The following is a 19,840-nucleotide window of genomic DNA, read 5'->3' as shown; positions in this document are numbered from 1 at the left end:
GGCTGTGTCTTCTCCCAGCCTCCCATGCACCCCCAACTTCCTGCCATTCAGACAGTTCTCAGTTCACCTCTCTGTCCTCTCATCCAGGCCACACTTCCGGAGTTTGCCTATGAGGCTGTGTTGAAAGTCCAGGAAGAACAACATCCACTACTCTCCCCTCATCCAGCAATCCAGGCAGTTGTTTCACTGTGGAAAGCAATTAGATTGGCCATGCATGATGTTCCTTTGCTGAATCCATGCTGACTCCATTCTGATCTCCTTGTGTGGCAACACCGTGTGGCAAAATTAAAAGCAGAGAAGGCCTTGGCTGTGTGTAAGCCTTGCTTAGCAGTAAAAATAACATCTCTGTATTACCAGCTCTGTGTTCAGCACAAATCCAAAACATAGCTCTATATCAGCGATTGTGAAGAAAACTAATTCTACCCCAGCCAAACCAGCACACATGGGAAGGTCTTGTCTCCCCTATATTAGGATAGCAGTATATAGTGTCATTTAGTGAAATTAAATGTATGAGAAATGCTGTGTATGGAAGGTTTTGTACAGACAGCATGTTCCCTCTGAAGTCTCAAATAAATGGTATGTGCAGTGTATACAATTACATCAGATAAAAGTACTTTGTGATGCAAGTAACTGGTCTGGGCAAGTAAGGACAAAATTGCAGTACTTCTCAGAATACTTGCACTTAATTGGTAGCCAACTTCTACTTCAACCCCAAAATATCAGAAGGGAGCAAAAATTCTGGGACTGTATAGCTGCAGAGCAATGTGATGGCTCATCCATCTGAGCAGAAGAAACTCACTGATGTAGACTAGATGAAAATGTATTTTAATTTTTCCAAAGAAAATAATGGGTAATAGCTGGTAAGCTGACTGGCAAAGCCACAAAGTGATTGTCAAACAAAGGTGACTGGGTGCAGACACTGAAAGAACTTATGGATGATCTAAAAACAAAGATGAAGATTATAGCAGTCCACATTGTAGGAGAGAATTGGAAGAAGAAGGAATAGAGGAAACTGCCAGCTTACCTAAGAACTTGTCAATACTACTGAAAAACTGAACGTGGAGGGCCAGCCCTGAGTAAGAAGGATGGCCTACTAAGCAACATTACCACAGGGATAAATTGGAAGAAGCGCCTGATTGAAAGAGAAGAAAAACAGGGACATGTTACCTACACTGATGATCAAAACAGAAATAAGCAGAAGGTGGTAATAAGAAAGAATCAGGATTAGAAATAGCAAGTTTCTAATGTGTAAAACAACACATATTTTTCAGGAAATGAAAGGAAATATCAGAGAAAAGAATGGTCAAGAAAAGGCCTGAACATGCCAGAATAAAGGAAATAAAAAGGTGTAACCTTTCTCTTATGGTCCAATGTCCCCTTGTTATCAGACAGACACACACTTCTGATGGATTTTAAAAGTAAGAAGACACTATTGAGGTTCCATTTCTCAGGCTGAAAAGCACTGATGAGGAAAAGAGGTATCAATGGCAGATATAATGAGACAATTGACAAGGTTCTAAATAAAACTGTGCAATAAATATAATAATAAAAATATTGTAATAAACAGAAACACACAGTTGAAATTTTTTAGCCATACAAAGTAAAAGAGTGTGAAAGAAAGTGGTAGGCCTCTTGGAGGTCAGTAGAGCTGCAACTCATACTTTATATTGTCTAGACATGGGTGCAAGATTAGAGAAAAGTACTCTCTGGTTTCATTAAGAGGTTTTGCTTGGAGGCAAAGGCAATATGTCTGCTGGGGCTTAAGGCAGTGGCAGACAGCTACTGTTCTAGTCCAAGAAACAGCAAGTTAGATAAGGTAAAAAAAAAAAAAAAAGCAAATTAATAATATGTATGCAGACTAGTCTCTGGTAATTCTAGTTCTGTAGACCATAATTCCTATGACAATTCCTTATCAATGTGACCAGCAGTACTTAAATAAAAATAATTATTTTTAAAAATCACATCAATGAAGGGAATAATTTTACCTTCTGTTACATATTTTAATTTTTTTTTCTGCTAGCCTGAATGCTGATGAAGATGTGTAGATCCAGATTTTTCAGTTTCCAACTGAGTTGGAGGTTGCATAGTTACCTGAACCTTTGTGTAAAGTTAACAGTGAAACATACCATTTTTATTACTTTGGTTACTAGAAAATAACAGATCCAAGTAACAGCACTTCTGTAAACAGCACTCCACTGTATATATAATCCTAGATAAGTATATAATCTGTACAAAGGAAATGTTCACTCAAATAAGCTTTAAAACAGTATTCATACAAAGGTATTATTCAATAGGAAAAGAAATCCATTAACATGATGCAAAGAAAAAGCAAATCATGTTCTTTCAATAAATGGACCAGATAAGATGCCAGTTATTGATTTAGTCTGGGATACTGGAACACTAAATCTTCTTCTGTATCCACACACAGTTTATCTTTTGGAGCTCGCATGGTGATATATTTTTATGTTTAAAAAATACGAATCCTATTTAAGAGCAAAGAATTATATTCACATGACCAGGTTTTCTTTAGCTACTGGGGGAAATTACTATTTTTTACTGAAATTTTCTTGCATAAATATTATCTTTTAGATTTAATATTTCTTTCCATTGGTGTCCTCCAGGCATTGAAAGATTGTTATTTTATGCCTCTACAGTGTGATTTGATGATACAGGCCTTCTAATTCCTAAGTCTATTTCAGAGATTGTTTCCTATGCGTATTTACTATCTTGTAAAATAATTTCAAATAGAAAGGTCAGCCTCTCACTACACAATGGTGGGATATAGAAAAAGGACAATGACTGAAAATGTTGTCTTCCTGAAGTCAGTCAGGGGAGTGCAAGTGTGACCCTGGACCCACAAACAATATTTCAACCATAATATAAATCAACATTATAACTACTTCCCCTGTGCTGCATGTACAAGAATAATAGCATTTTTGTGAAGCATGAGGCCAGAACCACCTTCTAATAAAAACTGTGCAATTGGGTAAGTACTTGTAGCCAGCTAAATGACCCTCATGTAAGAGAATACATTTCCTCTGTTTATGGTCATACCATGAGGTTTCAGAATGAAGTGTGTCTCCATGACTTGGCAGATTTATGTATTATTAGCATCAAAAAAACATGTTTAAAATGGTGACTGAGCAAGCTGAGGCATTAGCACCAAGCTCCCAATTCTGTTCTTTTTTTTTTTAATATAATTTAACAAAATTTAAGAAATTTTGGTATTTAGCAATTTAAGGAATGTTGCAATGTACCTGCAAAATATGAATAATCCCATTAGCACAACATATGATAGATTCTTCAAATATGCCAGATGACTATACCCTATTTACAGTAGACAAAACCAAAATTATGCACATAGATAATAAGAATTCACAGACTTCAAGTTAACTTCTTGAGTGTTCCTGGAAATTATACATATATTCCCATCTAATCCATAAAGCTGCAACACTTTAAGAAGCTACTGTCTTCTGCTGCTTGCTCTGCTCTTCATATAAGAGCTCATGTGGAAGTCTTAGTGATGCACAGGGGGCCAGGGACACAAAGATTGTATTTGAAGCTTGTGCTGGATTATTCAGAGATCATTTGTCAAAGTCCTGACATCTAAATTAACTTGGTTGGATTCTCAGAAAAGATACCTTAGAAAAGATAAAAGACTGACTAACACAAAGGGTTTTATAGATCACAAAATACTGCCAGAAAGCTCATGCAGAATATCAGAGCAACTCAGGAATTGGATCATTTTGAGGATACTTGTAAAACATGTGGTCAGGAGTCACATGGTCAGGATGCAGATTGGCCAGGGGAGACAGATGTCAAGCTGACACTGACTAGGAATACAAAGACTCAACTGATGATAATGAAAAAGTAGAGTTAGCTTGCAACATGAGACTGTATATTCTTCTACCTGTAACTGTACATAATTTTCTGAAGAAAGTGGAGGAAAACCAACACATGATCTAATGTAATTGCTGCCTGGGCTACATATTTCATTCATATCATTCATAGTCTCAATATATCATATTGTAGTAAGTTCAGACATTTGAAGCAATAAAAATATTAGTATCCATTTTTTAGTGCCTGTAACTAATCTTCATTTAGCATATTTCTACCATTGTTTGGGTCATACAAACAAATTAGATTTTTTTAATCTGTAGTTTTCAAGAGATATATAGTGTGCTAAGTGTCCAATAACCACTGGTCAGATGGAAAATAAAATTGTGATTTCTAGTAGCTATTTATATTTGATTTTCAGTTTTTGAGCTCTTAGGTCCTATTTGGGCAATATGTTTATACTGTATGATGGAAGCATTAAAAGCATAATAAGAAACAACCCTAGAAATACTTATGTAATCAAAGGACTCCAGAAGGAGTTTTAAGGAAAGTAACAGGGAACTTCCGAAAGACCTGTGAGAGGCGGTAATAATTAAGTTTCATTTTCTGGAATAAAAAAAAAAGGAATGTAATTATTCTTGGTAAACCACTGTAATACTCTATTAGAATGTTGTTTATTTGTTTTTGAATTGAAAAGAAAGTGTACCAAGAATTCTATTTCTGCTTTTTTTGGAAATTCGAAACTTAGTATGATTTGGCAATTGCCAATCTCCCTCACAAATGAGTAAACATGAAAAGCTATCTCTAAGCCCTTCTACTGTCTGCCTTCAGACATAATGAAATTATTTTACAGGCTTAAATAAATCCTTATCTTGTGCACATTAATAGGATACAACTGCTGAGAAAAATGAACCAAAACAAACACATTTATTGAAATTCAGTGTTAAAGAGTCCCTTAATTTCTACAGGAATTATCTTTTGGTTATGAATTATTCCAGGTAATTTTAAATTATTAAATTCTGTTTTCATTACAATGCTTAATTTTTAATTTTTTAATACAGATCTTTAGATAGTATTTATTCTTAAATATTTTCTGTCTCTAAAGAAAGCAACTCGGTTGACCAAAAACTGTGTCTAGAAATTTAAATCAACAGATATGGAGTCTCAATTTGTTACTCTAACAAAGTAACTCTAACAAAGTAATCAGCCACAGTAGGAAAGGAAAGGAAAGTTCAAATGCATAACTTTGCATTGCTGCCAAAATACACGAGCTCTATCTTGGTGAATTGAGTCAGTTGAATCCCACTGTGATGATGGAGTTCAGGCTGCAAGAAGAGTTCATGTTGGGCTGAGTCTGCAGTACCACCCTAGAATGCAATGTGCAGTATCTGTTCTGTATTCCCTTGGGCTGGGAATTTATAGCAAACAGTGCTTTTGGGAAGAGTGTTAGCAACTGAAATACTGCAGCACAAAGTGCCCTCCCAGTAACTCTTAGCTACTGCCATGGTGCACGCAGATAATAAAAATAGAATCTTGTTTGTTCATCTGAAGTACTTTCTGAATTCAAGTGATTGCAAATAACTCTAGGTTAAACATGATGGTCAACTGAAAATCTGTTAACAAACAGAAACAAACAGACATTTACCTCAGAATTTCAAGCTAAAGAACTCAGCAAGTTAATTGAGTATGAACTGTTAAAGACTGAAAATCATATGTCTTGGCTCTGTTTTGAGCCAAAAACATAGCTTGGTTCTGATTTATACCCTATTTAATATTTGCAACTTTATCAATGCTACTGCTGTGCACTCTGGTGTGACTTAGCTTGACTACACCTTAACCTCTCTGTCATGTTAAATGAGGTAAGCTATACTTCCATCAATTTTGCAGCTTGCCTGAGACATTCACTTTAAAATTTCTATTCAAAATTCTCTTATTATTTCTGAATTACAGAGATTTGCAATGTAGCAATTTTTTAATTGAAGTTAAATTTCTTATTTAATAAATTGCAGTACTTTTAATTTGTCCCCATTCAGAAAACCAGTTTATTTCTTTGCATTGTGCAGCAGTATCCAATACTAAAACATATAAATTGTTGCAAACCTGATTTTTAGTATGAAAAATAGGTAATTTTGAGGCACTTGCACATGTTCATGGCTCTTGTGTCGTATGCATGTGCATGACTGCAATGAGAGGATGTGTAGGTGTATGTTTTCAGCTGCAGTCCCTAGGGTGAGGGAGCGCCTCATCCATGTCTCCTGCACTCTAAAAAGTTTGGGTGGTCATGGACAGTATTGCTGCTGTCAGCAACCACTCCTTGGGTTAAGAAGGGTATCATGGCTTACTTACTGAGCCTGGGTGGCCATGTACTCTTCACACCCTTTCCCAGGGCAATGAAACTCAGTTCTTAATTTTCCATGCAACTCTTCCATAACCAGGTGACTCTCCCAGTTAGTCTATGATACAGGCTACACACCACACTCAAGGTCAAAGCTCAACTTCTTTCTGGGTTTAATTTCACTAAGAAATAAATTAACAAAGAAACAATCAATTCCCAATGCTCAGCTAAACCCATCTCTTCAGTTACTACAACACAAACCCAGTGTGCCTCTGCCAGGACAGCCACCCTGGAATCCCCCTGTTAATAACCTTCAGCTGTCCAGCCCTCCCTGACGCCTCACGTTTCTGGCAGGTGCTATGGGGCAGGCACTTCATCCAGAGCTGTTAATCACCTTCTCCCTCTGTGCTTTGTTTGGCTGACTTTATATTAGTGACTTTTATTTTTCATTGCCTTGAAAGGTGTAGTGCCAAGGTCTGTGACCTCATTTAAAAAAAGACAATGAAACATTGAACCCTTCTCCATGGTAAAGGTAAGTGGAACAGGACCATGTTATAGACTCCTCTGGTATCATGATGTAGTCCTTCTGGGGAGTGTAACCTGTTGATTGATGCTTACTCAGCCTTTAGGTATAGTATAGTGTGCAGTAGAAAAGTATGCAGTAAACTAAAGCAATAAAATTGATATATTATGGAGGTTACTTAGTTCTACCTTATGTCTTTTCAGGAGCAAATCAGACCTCTGCTCTCTTACTCTCTGCTTATGAGATTAAGATGGTATTTTCTTTTCACTGGGTGAAAAATGAACTGTGCTAGTCGTGGAACTCCAGGCCTGTACATCAGTGAATCTAGGCTTCTGTGCTGACCTTTTCCAGCTCCACTTTTCAAAATCAACTAATTCAATATGAATATGTTATAATTGTAGAAATGAGGTCTGAAGCAGTATCTTTTATTACAAGCAGTTGGAAACAAGAAATGTAAATTTTGTCAAAAACTTTTTTCACCTTTTCTTTTTTTTTCCCTAACAACCAAATGATCTGTCTGATGTCTTGGTTATGGCAGATGATCCAATATCAGATGTTACTTCTCCTTACAGACCTTTTCACTGTTATACACCCATTCTTCCTATGACTGTAATCATGCTATTATATACAGATGTCATAGAAGTGGAAAAAATGTTCCCCATAGCCCTGAATGCATACACAAGCAAAAACCACCAAACCAACCCAAACTCAAACCAACATCACAAAACCTCCAGAAACTTTCACTGGAAGCAAATAATTTTTGAATTCATTACCTAACAAGAACAAGCATATTTCTAGGGTTGTAATATGTTCTTGAGAAACATACAAATTCCTTAAATTATGAGGACATTGCCAAAACCTGCTAGAAATAACTTCAGCAATTTTGACTTCTTTTGTTCAGATTAGCTGACAAATATCTCTCAGAAAGTACCTGTTTGATGATGCTGTTGCCTAGCAAACTACTAGCAACAAACATGAACAGTCAACATAAAAAATCCAAGGAGAAATGCAAGTAATTTAGTGTAACATTTTAACACTTTTAATTCAAATCAGATTAGTAAGGGCATTTTTTGTTTAAAGGAAAATGAAAATGTTCTAGTATGTACTTACATGTCTTTACCTCTAATAATGAAGCATTGGGATTATCAAAATGAATGGAGTAATTTTATATTTCACATTAAGATAAGAAAAAAATATACAATCAGAAAAAAAAAGTAATTATGTCATCAGGAGTAAATGCAACATGTTTGTAATATGAACATGTTTCAAAGAAAGATGTGAAATTTCCCAAGCACAAGAAAAAAAAACCTCCACCAAATAAAAATACTTTTTTTGTTTCTGTCACCAAAGCTACTTGGGGAGCATTTCCATTTGTGTAACATTCACAGGAACTGTAAATGAGTACAAGCCATAACAAATAAGTTTCAATTGAGCAATGCATTTTCAATAGATGTTGTTTAATTTTATAAAAGTGAAATCAAAGGGAAAATAATTTTGGAAGAATTTAGACTAACAGTCTCATGGATTTGATAATTGTAAATTGAGGGGTTCCAAAATATGAAGATTAGAGAGAAACATAATGTACAAAATACTCCAATACAAGTCAATGTCTCCCAATTCACCAAAACTTGCCAACTCAACATTTCAAATTTCCCTAATATTCTAAGAATTATCATTAATGCTGTCTGGGTTAATAACTAGAAACTTTATATTACAGAGAATAAGCTTATGAAATAGCAGGAAAACAAATGTGATGTTAGTTAAACAACATACAAAAATATTATGCCCTTAAAATAAGTATCTTGCTATGGGGAAGTGTTACTTTTGTGTTTATTGTGGTAACATGTTGTATCTACACAAATAGTAAATACACACATTTATTTTTTAAGGTTCTAAATTTCTAGGGAATTGCCGTCTGTTGTTTTGTGTTCTGTCAAGCTTTGAGTCTAGCCTCTGTAAGAACTGAATCTTCTCAGCTCAACTTTGAATGACCTTTTACTTGGAAGATGTTTTTAAATCCTGTTTAGTCATTGTAGCTGTTCAGCAGTTAAGCTAAGCACATTGTTTTTTAAGTAAAGTTAGCTTCTTGTTGCCCAAGTGTAATAGGGAACAAATGGTCAAGGGGACAATGATAAAAATATTAGGAAACAAATGAAAAACTTAAAAATATGGTTATTAAAAGGCAGAGATGTGGAAAAAGTGAAGGCTACATAGTGACTGGATAATGAATTTATGGTAGAAGAGAACTAGGAGATCCTAAAAGCAAAGAAAAAGTTGAAAATGTAAACATGTTAGAATTGACATGATGGTCATATGAATATTTGAATATTTAATAACACACAAAGATAAATGACAGGCTGTTCTAAGGAGAGATGTAGTATTGATCCAATAATTGTTGAATCTCCTTAAATCTACATATAACTGGACAGAGAAGACTCAAATGCAGTCTTCCACCTTTATGTTTACATTTCTAATTGTGCAGATAATACTTGCAGTAATAGTAAAAATTTTAATTGAAAAAATGGTACTGTAGCCATTCTCTACCTCTGAGAAGGGCTCCTGGACATCAATGCAATAAAAAGTCAACTTGCCAGGCACAGCTACCACCAAGGATGCAGGAATATTTCTACTAGGGCCACAGGTGGAAGGACTGGACATTTTAATGTATATCCTAATTTACATGCTTATCTGCATGTACACATACACAAACACACACAAAGAGTTTTATTTCTTGTCACAATCATATATTCAGGGCAACTTTTCCAGAACCATGGAAAAGTTACAATGGAGAGGAAAAGAAAACATATTTCTCTATAAAACCAGGTACTGTATTTCCGTAGTAAGATACTGGCATTGGTGAAATGGAATTTCTGTGTTAAAATATATTCCGACTGTATTTCAACTTCTTTCTCCATTTGTTTGGGCGAAAGTCTATGCTTTTGAGTTTTTGCTTCCCATATATGTGGTAGTTTGGCGTTTTGCAGTTGTTTTTTTAATGTGAAAGTTAGATTTATTAGTAAGTTCTAGTGGTACCTAGGTTCAAAACATACCCATTTTGTTCCCCCAACGGTTTGTTCCTAAGTTGTTTACCACAAAGCTTCCCCGTCACTTGTCTGTCCATCCTTACCTCAATTTCCCTGTTCCTCCCCTTATCCCCTTATATGCCATTGTCTGTCCCAGTTGAACTGCCCCCTACCCTTGTCAGTCAGAGTTGCTACACCCCTTTTGTTCTACAATATTCCACTCAGTTCCTTAAAAGAGAATTGGCTTGTAAGGCTTCTTCCCTCCCCTGTGTAAACCCCATTGGACACATTCAGTGATGTACTCCACCCCTGGGATTCTTTTATTGGTTAAGAGATGTTTCCACCTTTTCTACCCTCCCCTCTTAAAACACTGTTCAGAGCCTGAGGTCTTCTCACTTGTTCCTGACCCCTTCAGGGAATAAGCTTTCTTTGGAAACTGAGTCAAGTGGTCCTTGCCTTTTCCTTTGCCCTGGACTCCTCGTGTTGTGCCTCTGCTCTGCCACCCATGCCGCAGCGATCACCACCACCCTAGGTGGTCTGGGCAGAGATTGGGGGTGGCCACTCCGTGAGTGCCCTCTGGCCACTGGGTGTGTGCTGGCTGGTGGATCTCCACTGTGGCCACAGAGTGCAACCACGCATGTAGGCTACACAGTGATTTGCTTTGGCAATGCTGTTAAACCCTTTATTACAAAGCCATCTACTCTGCGTATTTGTATCTTAAACAGAATACATAGTGCCACCAGCTGAAATATTTGTCATATTTGTAATGGTTAGATTTTTGAAGCCTTCCTTTGCTTACAGTTGCAGGCTCTGAAAGCCAGCTCTTGGAAGTTATAAATCTGAGAAACTTCCTGAGAAGCACGTGTGCTCATAAAACACTATCAAGACCTAATCTAAACCCAGGACTCTGACTCTTGTCTTGCAATTATTAGTATTTAATTCAGAGGGAAAAAAAGCAAACAAAGAGAAAAAGGCATGAGACTTCTGACTCGGATATGCTGGAGCCTCAGCACCTTGCAGAACACCATTAAGATAGGAACACCCATCAATGTCTGCGAGTATCTGAAGACAGGGGGTCAGCGATGGATCCCGGCTCTGCTCGGTCCTGTCCTCCAAGAAACAGGACAAGAGGCAATGGACAAAAACAGAGGCCAGGAAGCTCCACCCGATCATGAGAAGGAACTTCACTGTGCAGTGATCGAGTACTGGGACAGATTTCGCAGAGAGGCGGTGAAGTCTCGCTCACTGGGGACACTGGAGGACGATCCTGTACCATGTGCTCTGGGATCAGCCTGCTTGAACAGGGAGGCTGGACACGATGGTCACGGAGGTCCCTTCCAGCCTCACCCATCCTATGAGTCTGACCTGTACGCTCCACATGTAAACATCAAGATCTGAAAGAGGTGGGACACAAGTGCTAGGGATGGATCCCGTGGTTTCTCAGGGATTTCGCACGCCTCGCTCGGGACCTTGGCCGGACAGAGGCGCCCTGGGGCGGGCGGCGACAGGCTCCCCGCGCCCGGCCAGTCTGCCCGCACGGCGCATGCGCGGCGCCGCGCCTCGGGCGGGCGAATTCAAACGTGCCCCTCGCCCCTTCTCCTCGCCGCGGTGGCGGTAGCGCTGTGACGTCATTGCACCGCGTCCTCTTTCTTCCCTGCGGTTTCCGGCGCTCGCCCGCGCCGCGAGTGCGGCGGAAAGTTTTCATTTGCGTGTTTCACGGCGCTGATGCTCCCCCGTTTCCCCCAGGCGCGGGCGGGCGGGGGCCGCCTGAGCCCGCTCCCTCCTCTCCCCTCGCCGTCTCCGCAGGAGGAGCGGCGCGACGCTTTTGGCGGTGGCTTCGGGGGGCTCGGAGGCGGCGAGGCAGCGGGTGGCGGGCCTGGAGGAAGAGCTGCGGGTCTGGCGGAGCAGCGGAGCCGCTGCCAGGTACCTGAGCGCGGGCGGGGCCGGGCGGGCGCGGCCCGTGGGAGCGCGGGTTCGCGGGTTCGCGTCTCGCTCCGGCCAGCAGGGAGGAGCAGCAGCGCCTCCAGGAATTAAATCGGGCTCGGGCCCCTGCCCTGCGTGAAACCACCTGTCCTGACGCTGAGTTTGTTCGCCCTTCCAGAGGCCACGGTTCGCTTGAATTGAAATAGTAAAAGTATCGAGGCGCTGCTTTGTGCAACTTCGGGGGGAAATGATCATGCAGAGGGGTTTTGAGAGAATTTTAAGTTTTGAAGGAACCTTTGGAGGTAATTTCATCTCTCTCCCAACCTTGCATCAAGATTACATATACGCAAGCTGTTTCTGAGAAGGAAAGGTTTAATGAGTAATTATGGGTGTACTTGAAAAAGTTCCTCCTCTGCGTCTTGCCCTGTGGCTTCCCTTCATTGGAAGCTGGTCCATCCTAATTTCTTCAGTTGTCATTCATCACTAATAGGTGTACTTAATAAAATATAAAAACCATTTGTTATGTGAGGTCTTGTTCTAGAAATCAGAGAAAGTTCTCTGCCAAACACGTGGATTACACCAAAGGTATATGGCAGAGAGGGAAGCGACACCTTATGTTGCAGGTGCCAAAACAGTATTTTCACGTGGGATGTCATCTGCTTAAAGCTATGAAGGTCTGGCCTGATGAAGCCATCAGAAGAAAGCATCTACCTGAAAGTTAGTAGAGGTTTCCTGCCTCAAACAGTATTGATACACATGACAATTGGCATTTGATTCCTGCCATGGGTTAGAATCAAGATTTTGTGAGAAATCATGTTTCATAGGAGATCTGCGGGGAGAATGAGCTGTGTAGTGAAAATCCTGTTTGGAAATGCTAAACAATGCTAAATGTTTAGGGGATATCTTCAATGTCTTGTGACAGATGTTAAGGAAACTCTCCATAAAGATACAGTTTACTATACCTAGTATGCAGATGTGCACTATTAAGACAAAATTTGGTGGATGCAGAAGGAAGTCCTGTGCTCTGCTTGTTTACTAGTTGAACATAAATTATATATTACTAAAACCTTGTAGCATGTAGTATTTTTAAAGAGCATTATATGTAGAAACATTGAAGAAACAGTACAAATCTGAATTTCTAGTGGCTTTGATAACTTGATGTGTACAAATTGTAGTTAAGCATCTGATTTCCCCTTTAGATTAATTTGAATTACATGTGCATTTGTACTTGTTCCTTGAGAACGCATTCCACAGGTGTTGAAGTCAGCAAAGTATTTTGGAATGTATTTATTTTAAGTTTCTTGCACGTTATCTTGCCATTCTTAGATCTTTGTCAGATCACTTATCAGATTATCTTTTGTTGAGGAAAGCAGGCAAAAAAAGAACAGGACTCTAGTTACAGTTTTTGAAAACATAGCCTATTTAGGTAGAATCCAATTGATACCATCCTTTGAATGAAAGGGGATGCATGTGTTCAGGATATATTTCAGATTATTAATAAAAAAGAAAGTGGAGCAGCAATCTCTTAAGCAAAGATTCTCTGAAAGTACTGCAGGGTAGACATCTACATGCTTTACTATTTTACTAATCCATCAATACATTTGACAGGTTTAAGCATGCATATATTACATACAGAAGGGGGAAGCCAGATTTTAATACGTGAAAGAGGTGATGGCCTCATCAATTAGGCAGCTTTTTCACCACAGCTTTTCTCTAAGGTGATTAAATTTGTAAAGAAGTTTTGTGAAGATATTCTGAATTTGAATTTGAACTAAAATGGCCTGATTTACTGAGTGGACTTCAGTAAAATTCTTCAAGTGGTTTGAAAGTCAACTGATGAAATTATTTGTAGATGGTTAATCCATTTTAAGATTACATTTGATATGAATCCTTTGTGTAAAGACAAGTAATTTGAAAGCATGAATACATATGGGTAATGTTAATGTTCTGTTCTTCTAGCATCTTTTCAGATGAAATACAAAGTTGCTGACCAGCTAATTTCTTTTGTGTAATTTCATTTCATTTGCTGTGGTTTGCTTAATTCCCTTTAGATCTAAGAACTTCTTCTGTTTCTGTGCTGTTTCCTAATATTTGCAGGCCTTATTAGTCAGAATTTTGAAACCATTTAGTTTGGAACTGAATTCTTGAGAGCATCTAATGCACCCCACCCAGGACAGATTGCCTAGGACAGTGCCTAGTTAAGTTTTGTGTATTTCCATTATTGGAGACTACAACGCCTCAGGACAGCCTGTGGAGGTGTATCACAGTAAAAGTGTAGCAGTTTCAATTAAGATTTTCTTTGTCTTCTTTTCTATGCTTTTGGTTAGGGTTTTATAGAGTGCCTTAGCAGGCATTTTGGATAGAAAAATTATGGAAGTGCCTTTATAAAAGATGTTAGTGAGAGCATGTTAACTGTTCATCTAGCAACTGGATAAAGTTGCCCAAGTCTTTTCCCTTTTCCCTTTTCCCTTTTCCCTTTTCCCTTTTCCCTTTTCCCTTCACAAGCTCATAAACTGCATTTCCAAAAAAAACCTTCCCAGCTGAAATCTAGTTTAATAGTTTAAGGGTGCAGTAGAACTAAAGAATTAGTCTTAGATATTGGTTGACGTATTAGCCTTTTGGATATTTTTTTCCCCAAAGAAAAAAAGCATTGATCAAATTTTTGTGGCTAAAGTTTTAGCGAAAGATGTATGTATCCAAAAGTGATTTAGTATCTGAGTAAATGATGCCATGTTTCTCTTGCACACACCATCTTGGACTTTAGATTCACTGTCATATAAACTGCACTTATGAAATGAAATCTTTTCGGGGAAGTGGAGCCTGTTGTAGTGGTCTACTGACTCAATATATGGGAGTCTTCTTTGGCTAGTGAAGCTCCTGAGTATTGTGCATGTTAACTTTACTCTAACCTCAGGTATTCCAGGCATCTACTTCTGGATATTGTTTCTTTTCTGTGGCAGAATCCTGGAGAGCGTGACTTTTCCAGTCATCCAGGGTGGTGGCCTTTCTGTTCAAAACAAGGTTCTAATTCACATTTATTCTGTGGGTTTTTTTTTTTTTTTTTTTTTTTTTTTTTTTTTTATGGTAACAATTCCAACAAAATAGAGGTGCCTACAAGAGTCATACTCCTGAATTTAATACTTCTTGGTTTTTTGTGTTTATGTTCCTTTTTTTAATTACTTTCTAACTTTCTAAAGCTCAGGTTCTACTACTAAGTCTTGACTTCTGCAGCCAAAGTTGGGCAGTCCTTTAATAGTACCATTTCCTTTAATAGTACTCAAACAATTGTAGGATTGTAACTAGTAATAAGCAAGATCTTGGGGCCTTAAAAGTACAATTTTCTTGAAGTCACTCTGCAAAAACTGGCATGGACATATAATTCTGTGGTGGAATTTGCAAAAATGAGAAAGCCAAATTAAGAAAATAGTCCTAAACTCCCAGATTGTCTACTGAGAAGCATTGTATAAAGCTAAGGAGGCATACCTCTATTTTTGGGAAATACCTCTTCTGTTTTGGGAAAATTATGGTTGTGTTTGCAATGAGACATTTTGTAATTATTTTCAATTTCAGTGGCTCTTCTTATTTTATTTGAGAATTACTTGAAAAATAAAGTTCTGGTTCCTGAAAACAACTGAACAGAAAATAAAAAAATGTTTTTTATTTTTAAATTTCTTGTTTTCTTTGGTACCTTTTTACATTTCTGTAATGGGTTCAATGTTATTGGAGGGCAGTGGAAAGACAAAAGTCAAATAGTAAGTCATGTCACATCTTGTCTCTATTACTTCTGTTAACTGCTGTATTCTATTTCAGAGTTTTATGCTACTGCCTAGCACCTCAAAATACCAATATCAATATCTTCAATACTTATTATTCCCAAGAGAATGTGTTTTTCCGTGGTGCTGAAAAGACCTGGTTTATGTTTTACCTCCATCTTATTTCCCTTGTGGTTGTGTATTTTTGGAGGTGGAGCAGAGGGCTATACTGTTTTTGCAAAATGTGATCATTCCTGGATAGGAATTAGTCTGGTTTATTTGCTTCTGGTTTTTATCTTGTGCTTGCTTTGATTTTTTATTGGGTTTTTTTTTAGTAAGGGGGATGATACGTGATATCTCTGGAAGCTGATTCTGAGCCAAAATTACTTTCTTTAGCATTATGTGCTTTCTTTTGCAACACAATACAATACATAGTGTATTTCTTTAAACCACCTGTTTCGTCTATAGAGATTCATAGCATATTCCTTGGTGTCCTGTAGGGAAGCCTCTTGTGAAAGACTGTTCATTTGGTGCAAAATAATGAGCATTGCTAAATTGATGATTGATGTCCTAGCTCTGAGGCTCTTTCTAGAATAGAGACTATCATGCCCCTCTATTCTCTACTTGAAAAGATAGGAATAATTCCTTCAGGTATTCTGATGGGAATACCTCTAATGGGAAACTTAATCAAATCCTTGCTTTGAACCAGTCAGTGATTCTGGACTGGATTTTTCCTGTTGAACAGAGTATCCTATATTGATGACAATACAAAAAGTTGGAAGAAGCAACACAACATTATCTTCTGGTTTCACTTATGCTGTTGGTGATACTCACATGACAAGTTAGATTTCTTTAGCTTAATTTTATATTTACCATCCTAGAATCATCAAAATTCGTCAGAAATGCTGTTTCAAATTCAAACAAGTATCTTAACAATTTACCCATTATTAGTTTCAAAAAAACCAAGATATCATCAATCTTCATTTCATGCATTGCAACTTTTTGATTTCAAAGTAATATGGCATATCTTTCTCCTAAAATGATGCTGTATTTTCCTTACTGAGGAGTTTCTTTTCTAACTTTATGGTTCTACCAGAACTGAACTACTCCATCTTTTTTTTTTCTTTTCCCTGCATAAAAATACATTTATTATTTTTGGGGAGGCCTTACTAGTGCTACCTTCTGTAGCTCGTATGCCTGTTCTGTCAGTAATAGTTCTAATGCCTAATCTTCTACTGTATTAGGAATTAAGGACGCCATTGCGTGGTACTCTGCACAGCCCAAAAAATACAGTGAGCCAACTGGCAGCAGTCTGCAGACCATACTGTTTAGTCAAAGAAACCATACTATGTATCATTTTAAATTTACAAATGCAGTTTATCCACTAAAAATAGATAGTTCACCATTAGTCAAAAAGTTAGGAACTGATCAGTAATCTCTTAAAGGTTCTGCTGCAACAAATTCACTTTTGTCAGAAGGTGTTAAATATAAATGAGGGATAAAGAGATCTTCCAGTAGGTACTGCTGCTTTTGCTTCTCTTTTTTACCAGTGTTTGGAAAGAAATCTTGAAGAATATGTGTATCTCTAGGCATTTTTGGGTAAAAGAGGATTAAGAAAGGTGGCTGCTACTTTGTGGGAACTGGGGTGGCAGGGATTTCTGTTTCTTCTTCCCTTGTTTCATGCTGTTTTCCTGCTTGTTGAGAAAAGCTATGCATAAATCCATTTTGGTCTTCATGTCCTGTTTTATAGTGTGCTTGAAGAAAAATAACAGTTCTTTGTGGGCAGTGGAACTGTATAATTTTGATCACATTCTGTGTCAGAGAGGATTCTAAAACATTCTATTTGCCATCATTAGCACTGATAACAGAAAACATTTAATTAGCTCTAAAAATGGGTGCATTTATTCATTAATTCTGGACCAATTTAATATCCAGCACACCCACTGAAAATAATGTAGCCATGATACTATTGATTTATATAGATACTATTTATATAGTTTTAACACCCTCCTCCTTTATTTACAAGTAAACATGACAAAAACATTAACTTACAGACCAAGACATTCTGTTGCTTCATAATACATGACTAGATACTACAGATGCATGCTGATGATACATATTAGAAATGTTTTTAAATCAATATCTGGGAATTAAAAGTAACACTAAATTTTAAAACTTAAAAAAAACAGAACACTAAAACATAGTTCTTCCATAGTGGTGTATTTTTACATTGACTTTGTTCTTGTCCATCCAACTTTGTGACTAAAATTGAAATTTTTGTAAACTACCAGCATAAGGATTGGCTGTGGCAGTATTTATTCTAGATAAATAGTTGCTATCCATACTGTTGTTTTGAAATGGAGCAAAGTGTTTAGTTCTTCCATTCATTAAATGCTAATTTCTTTTATTAGTGATTAAGTCAAGACCACATATTTATTGGTGCCAAGGGATGCCAGCTGTTTAGTGCTTTGGGTGTTTTCTTTGTTATTTTATACTCTTATATTTTGCCATAAGGAGTGTGAATCACATGAGTCTGATTTGTACAGGTGCTATTAATAAAGGCCTTACTCTTTCTGTATTATGTACATAAGTAGTGTTGTTGAATACCTAAGTTTACTTTCTTCTACTTTGTTTTACTTCTTGCAAATTTTAGTTAAGTGTAATGAATTTTTTTCGTATCTGGTATTCCTTGTGAAAAATACTGGTTTAGAATACAGAAGTAAAACTTAAAAAAAAAACTTTAAAAGAAAAAAGTGTATTTTTGTGCTTCATAAATTTGTTCCCTATTCATAGTATATCTGTGTGTGAATATTTCAGATTGGCCCAGCATGTCAATGGGAATTTAAAATTTGGTGTAGAGATTACAGAATTGTTCATCTAGTCCTGCCTCCCTAGGAAGAGGAATCGCCTCCCAGGAATGTCTTTCAGTAGGCCATGTTGCTTAAAACCCTACCCAGCATGTCTTAGAATGCTTCATTAATACAGGATCTGCAGTCTTCTGTTGCCACAACACGTTGTTCGCTTTCCTTATGTTCAGTTGGAATCTATACTTAATCCAAATTTAAATATTTCTGAATTTAAAAGGATACAGTTTAAGATTGTTATACCTCTTCCTTGAGACATTAGTAAAGGTGCTCCATGCCTCTGATCAGTTCTGTGGCCCTGCTATGGACCTGTGCTGATATGGCCATGTCCTTATGGTGCTGAGGTCCACAGAACTGGACACAGTACTCCAGGTAGGGTCTCGCAGCAGCAGAAGAGAGAGAGAGAATTGTCTCCTGTGACCTGGGGTGGGCCTGGGGTTGGCTTTCTGGAGTGCAAGTGCATGCTGCTGGCTCATGTTCAACATTTTGTCCAGCAGTTCATGCAAGTGCTTTTCCACAGTACTCCTCTCAGTCAATTCATCCCACAGTCTGTATTGATGATGGGCTTTGCCAAACACAGGTGCAAGACCTTTCACTTCACCTTGTTTCACCTTTGAGATTTTCAAGCCTGTCGTTTCCCTCTGGATGCTACCCTTCCTACTGGTGTAGAAGCTGCAGTGCTCAGCTTAGTACTGTTTATATCGTGAAGATTTAATTAGGAAGATATTAAACTGTACTGGTTTCAGTATAAACCCTGGTTGAACAACACTTACGATTGGTTTCCATGTGGACACAGAGCTTTTAACTGTAACCCTCTGGACAGGGACATAAAACGGTACTCATCTAATGGTGCATCCACCAAACCCATTTGTTCTTCATATAAATGGCAAGAATGTTGTGGGGGACTGTATCAAAGGCTTTATGGAAATGTAGGTAGGTGACATCCATAGCCCTTCATTTGTCCACTGGTGTAATCACAGGCATGGTTTGCCCTTGGGTGAGGTATGTTGCCTGTATCTAAGTACTGTCTTGTCATCCATGCTTGTCATAGTGTACTGGTTTGAAAGCAAGCCAGTGAGACATTCCAAGTCAGAACTACAGTTTAATAGGAAAATTAAAATATGGGCAATCAAAACAGTGTCAGAGCCAGGATACAGCCTGTTGTTCAATGTGGTGATAGCAGTACAATTAAATTGTGGTGGTTAAGGCATGGTTCTGTTGAAGTGGTGATCCTGTAGAAGGGTCTGGTCCTTCTCTGAAGGTCCAGTGATGGTTAGTAGCTCTTGTCCTCTGGGAACACAGTAGGTAGGGCTGCCCATGATGTTTCTAACCTCAGATTATATCCAGGTAGGAATGCTTGGTTCATCACCCTGGGCGGAGCATCTCACAATGGGATGATGTAATTTTATCAGTCATGCAGTGGGGCTTGATGGTGCATTAGCAGAGAAAGCCCCTGGAGGGAAATATCAGGGATGAGTCATGGAGGAGATAAGGAACACTGCCACACCTGTTTTAAGAGTTTATGAAGGTGGTAATAAAATACTTTTGGTTATATCTTACATTGTAAGCTAAGATGCACAGCT

At 38.0% G+C, this 19,840-nt stretch overlaps 1 protein-coding gene across 1 annotated transcript in view; it reads left to right on the top strand.

Annotated features, from left to right (window-relative positions):
- Positions 1 to 5,207: 5,207 nt before the first annotated feature.
- Positions 5,208 to 19,840, top strand: part of CNTLN (centlein) — a 218,847-nt gene continuing 204,214 nt past the window's right edge. Inside the window, 2 exon segments of the mRNA XM_085568035.1 lie at positions 5,208 to 6,704; positions 10,520 to 11,641. Coding sequence (XP_085424161.1) covers positions 11,444 to 11,641 — 198 coding nt within the window. The 5' untranslated portion in view covers positions 5,208 to 6,704; positions 10,520 to 11,443.

This window comes from Lonchura striata, chromosome Z (assembly GCF_050655825.1).
Source record: "Lonchura striata isolate lonStrDom1 chromosome Z, ASM5065582v1, whole genome shotgun sequence".
Lineage (NCBI taxonomy): Eukaryota > Metazoa > Chordata > Aves > Passeriformes > Estrildidae > Lonchura > Lonchura striata.
The sequence above is the reverse complement of the archived record's forward strand: the minus strand, read 5'-3'. Positions and strand labels throughout refer to the sequence as shown.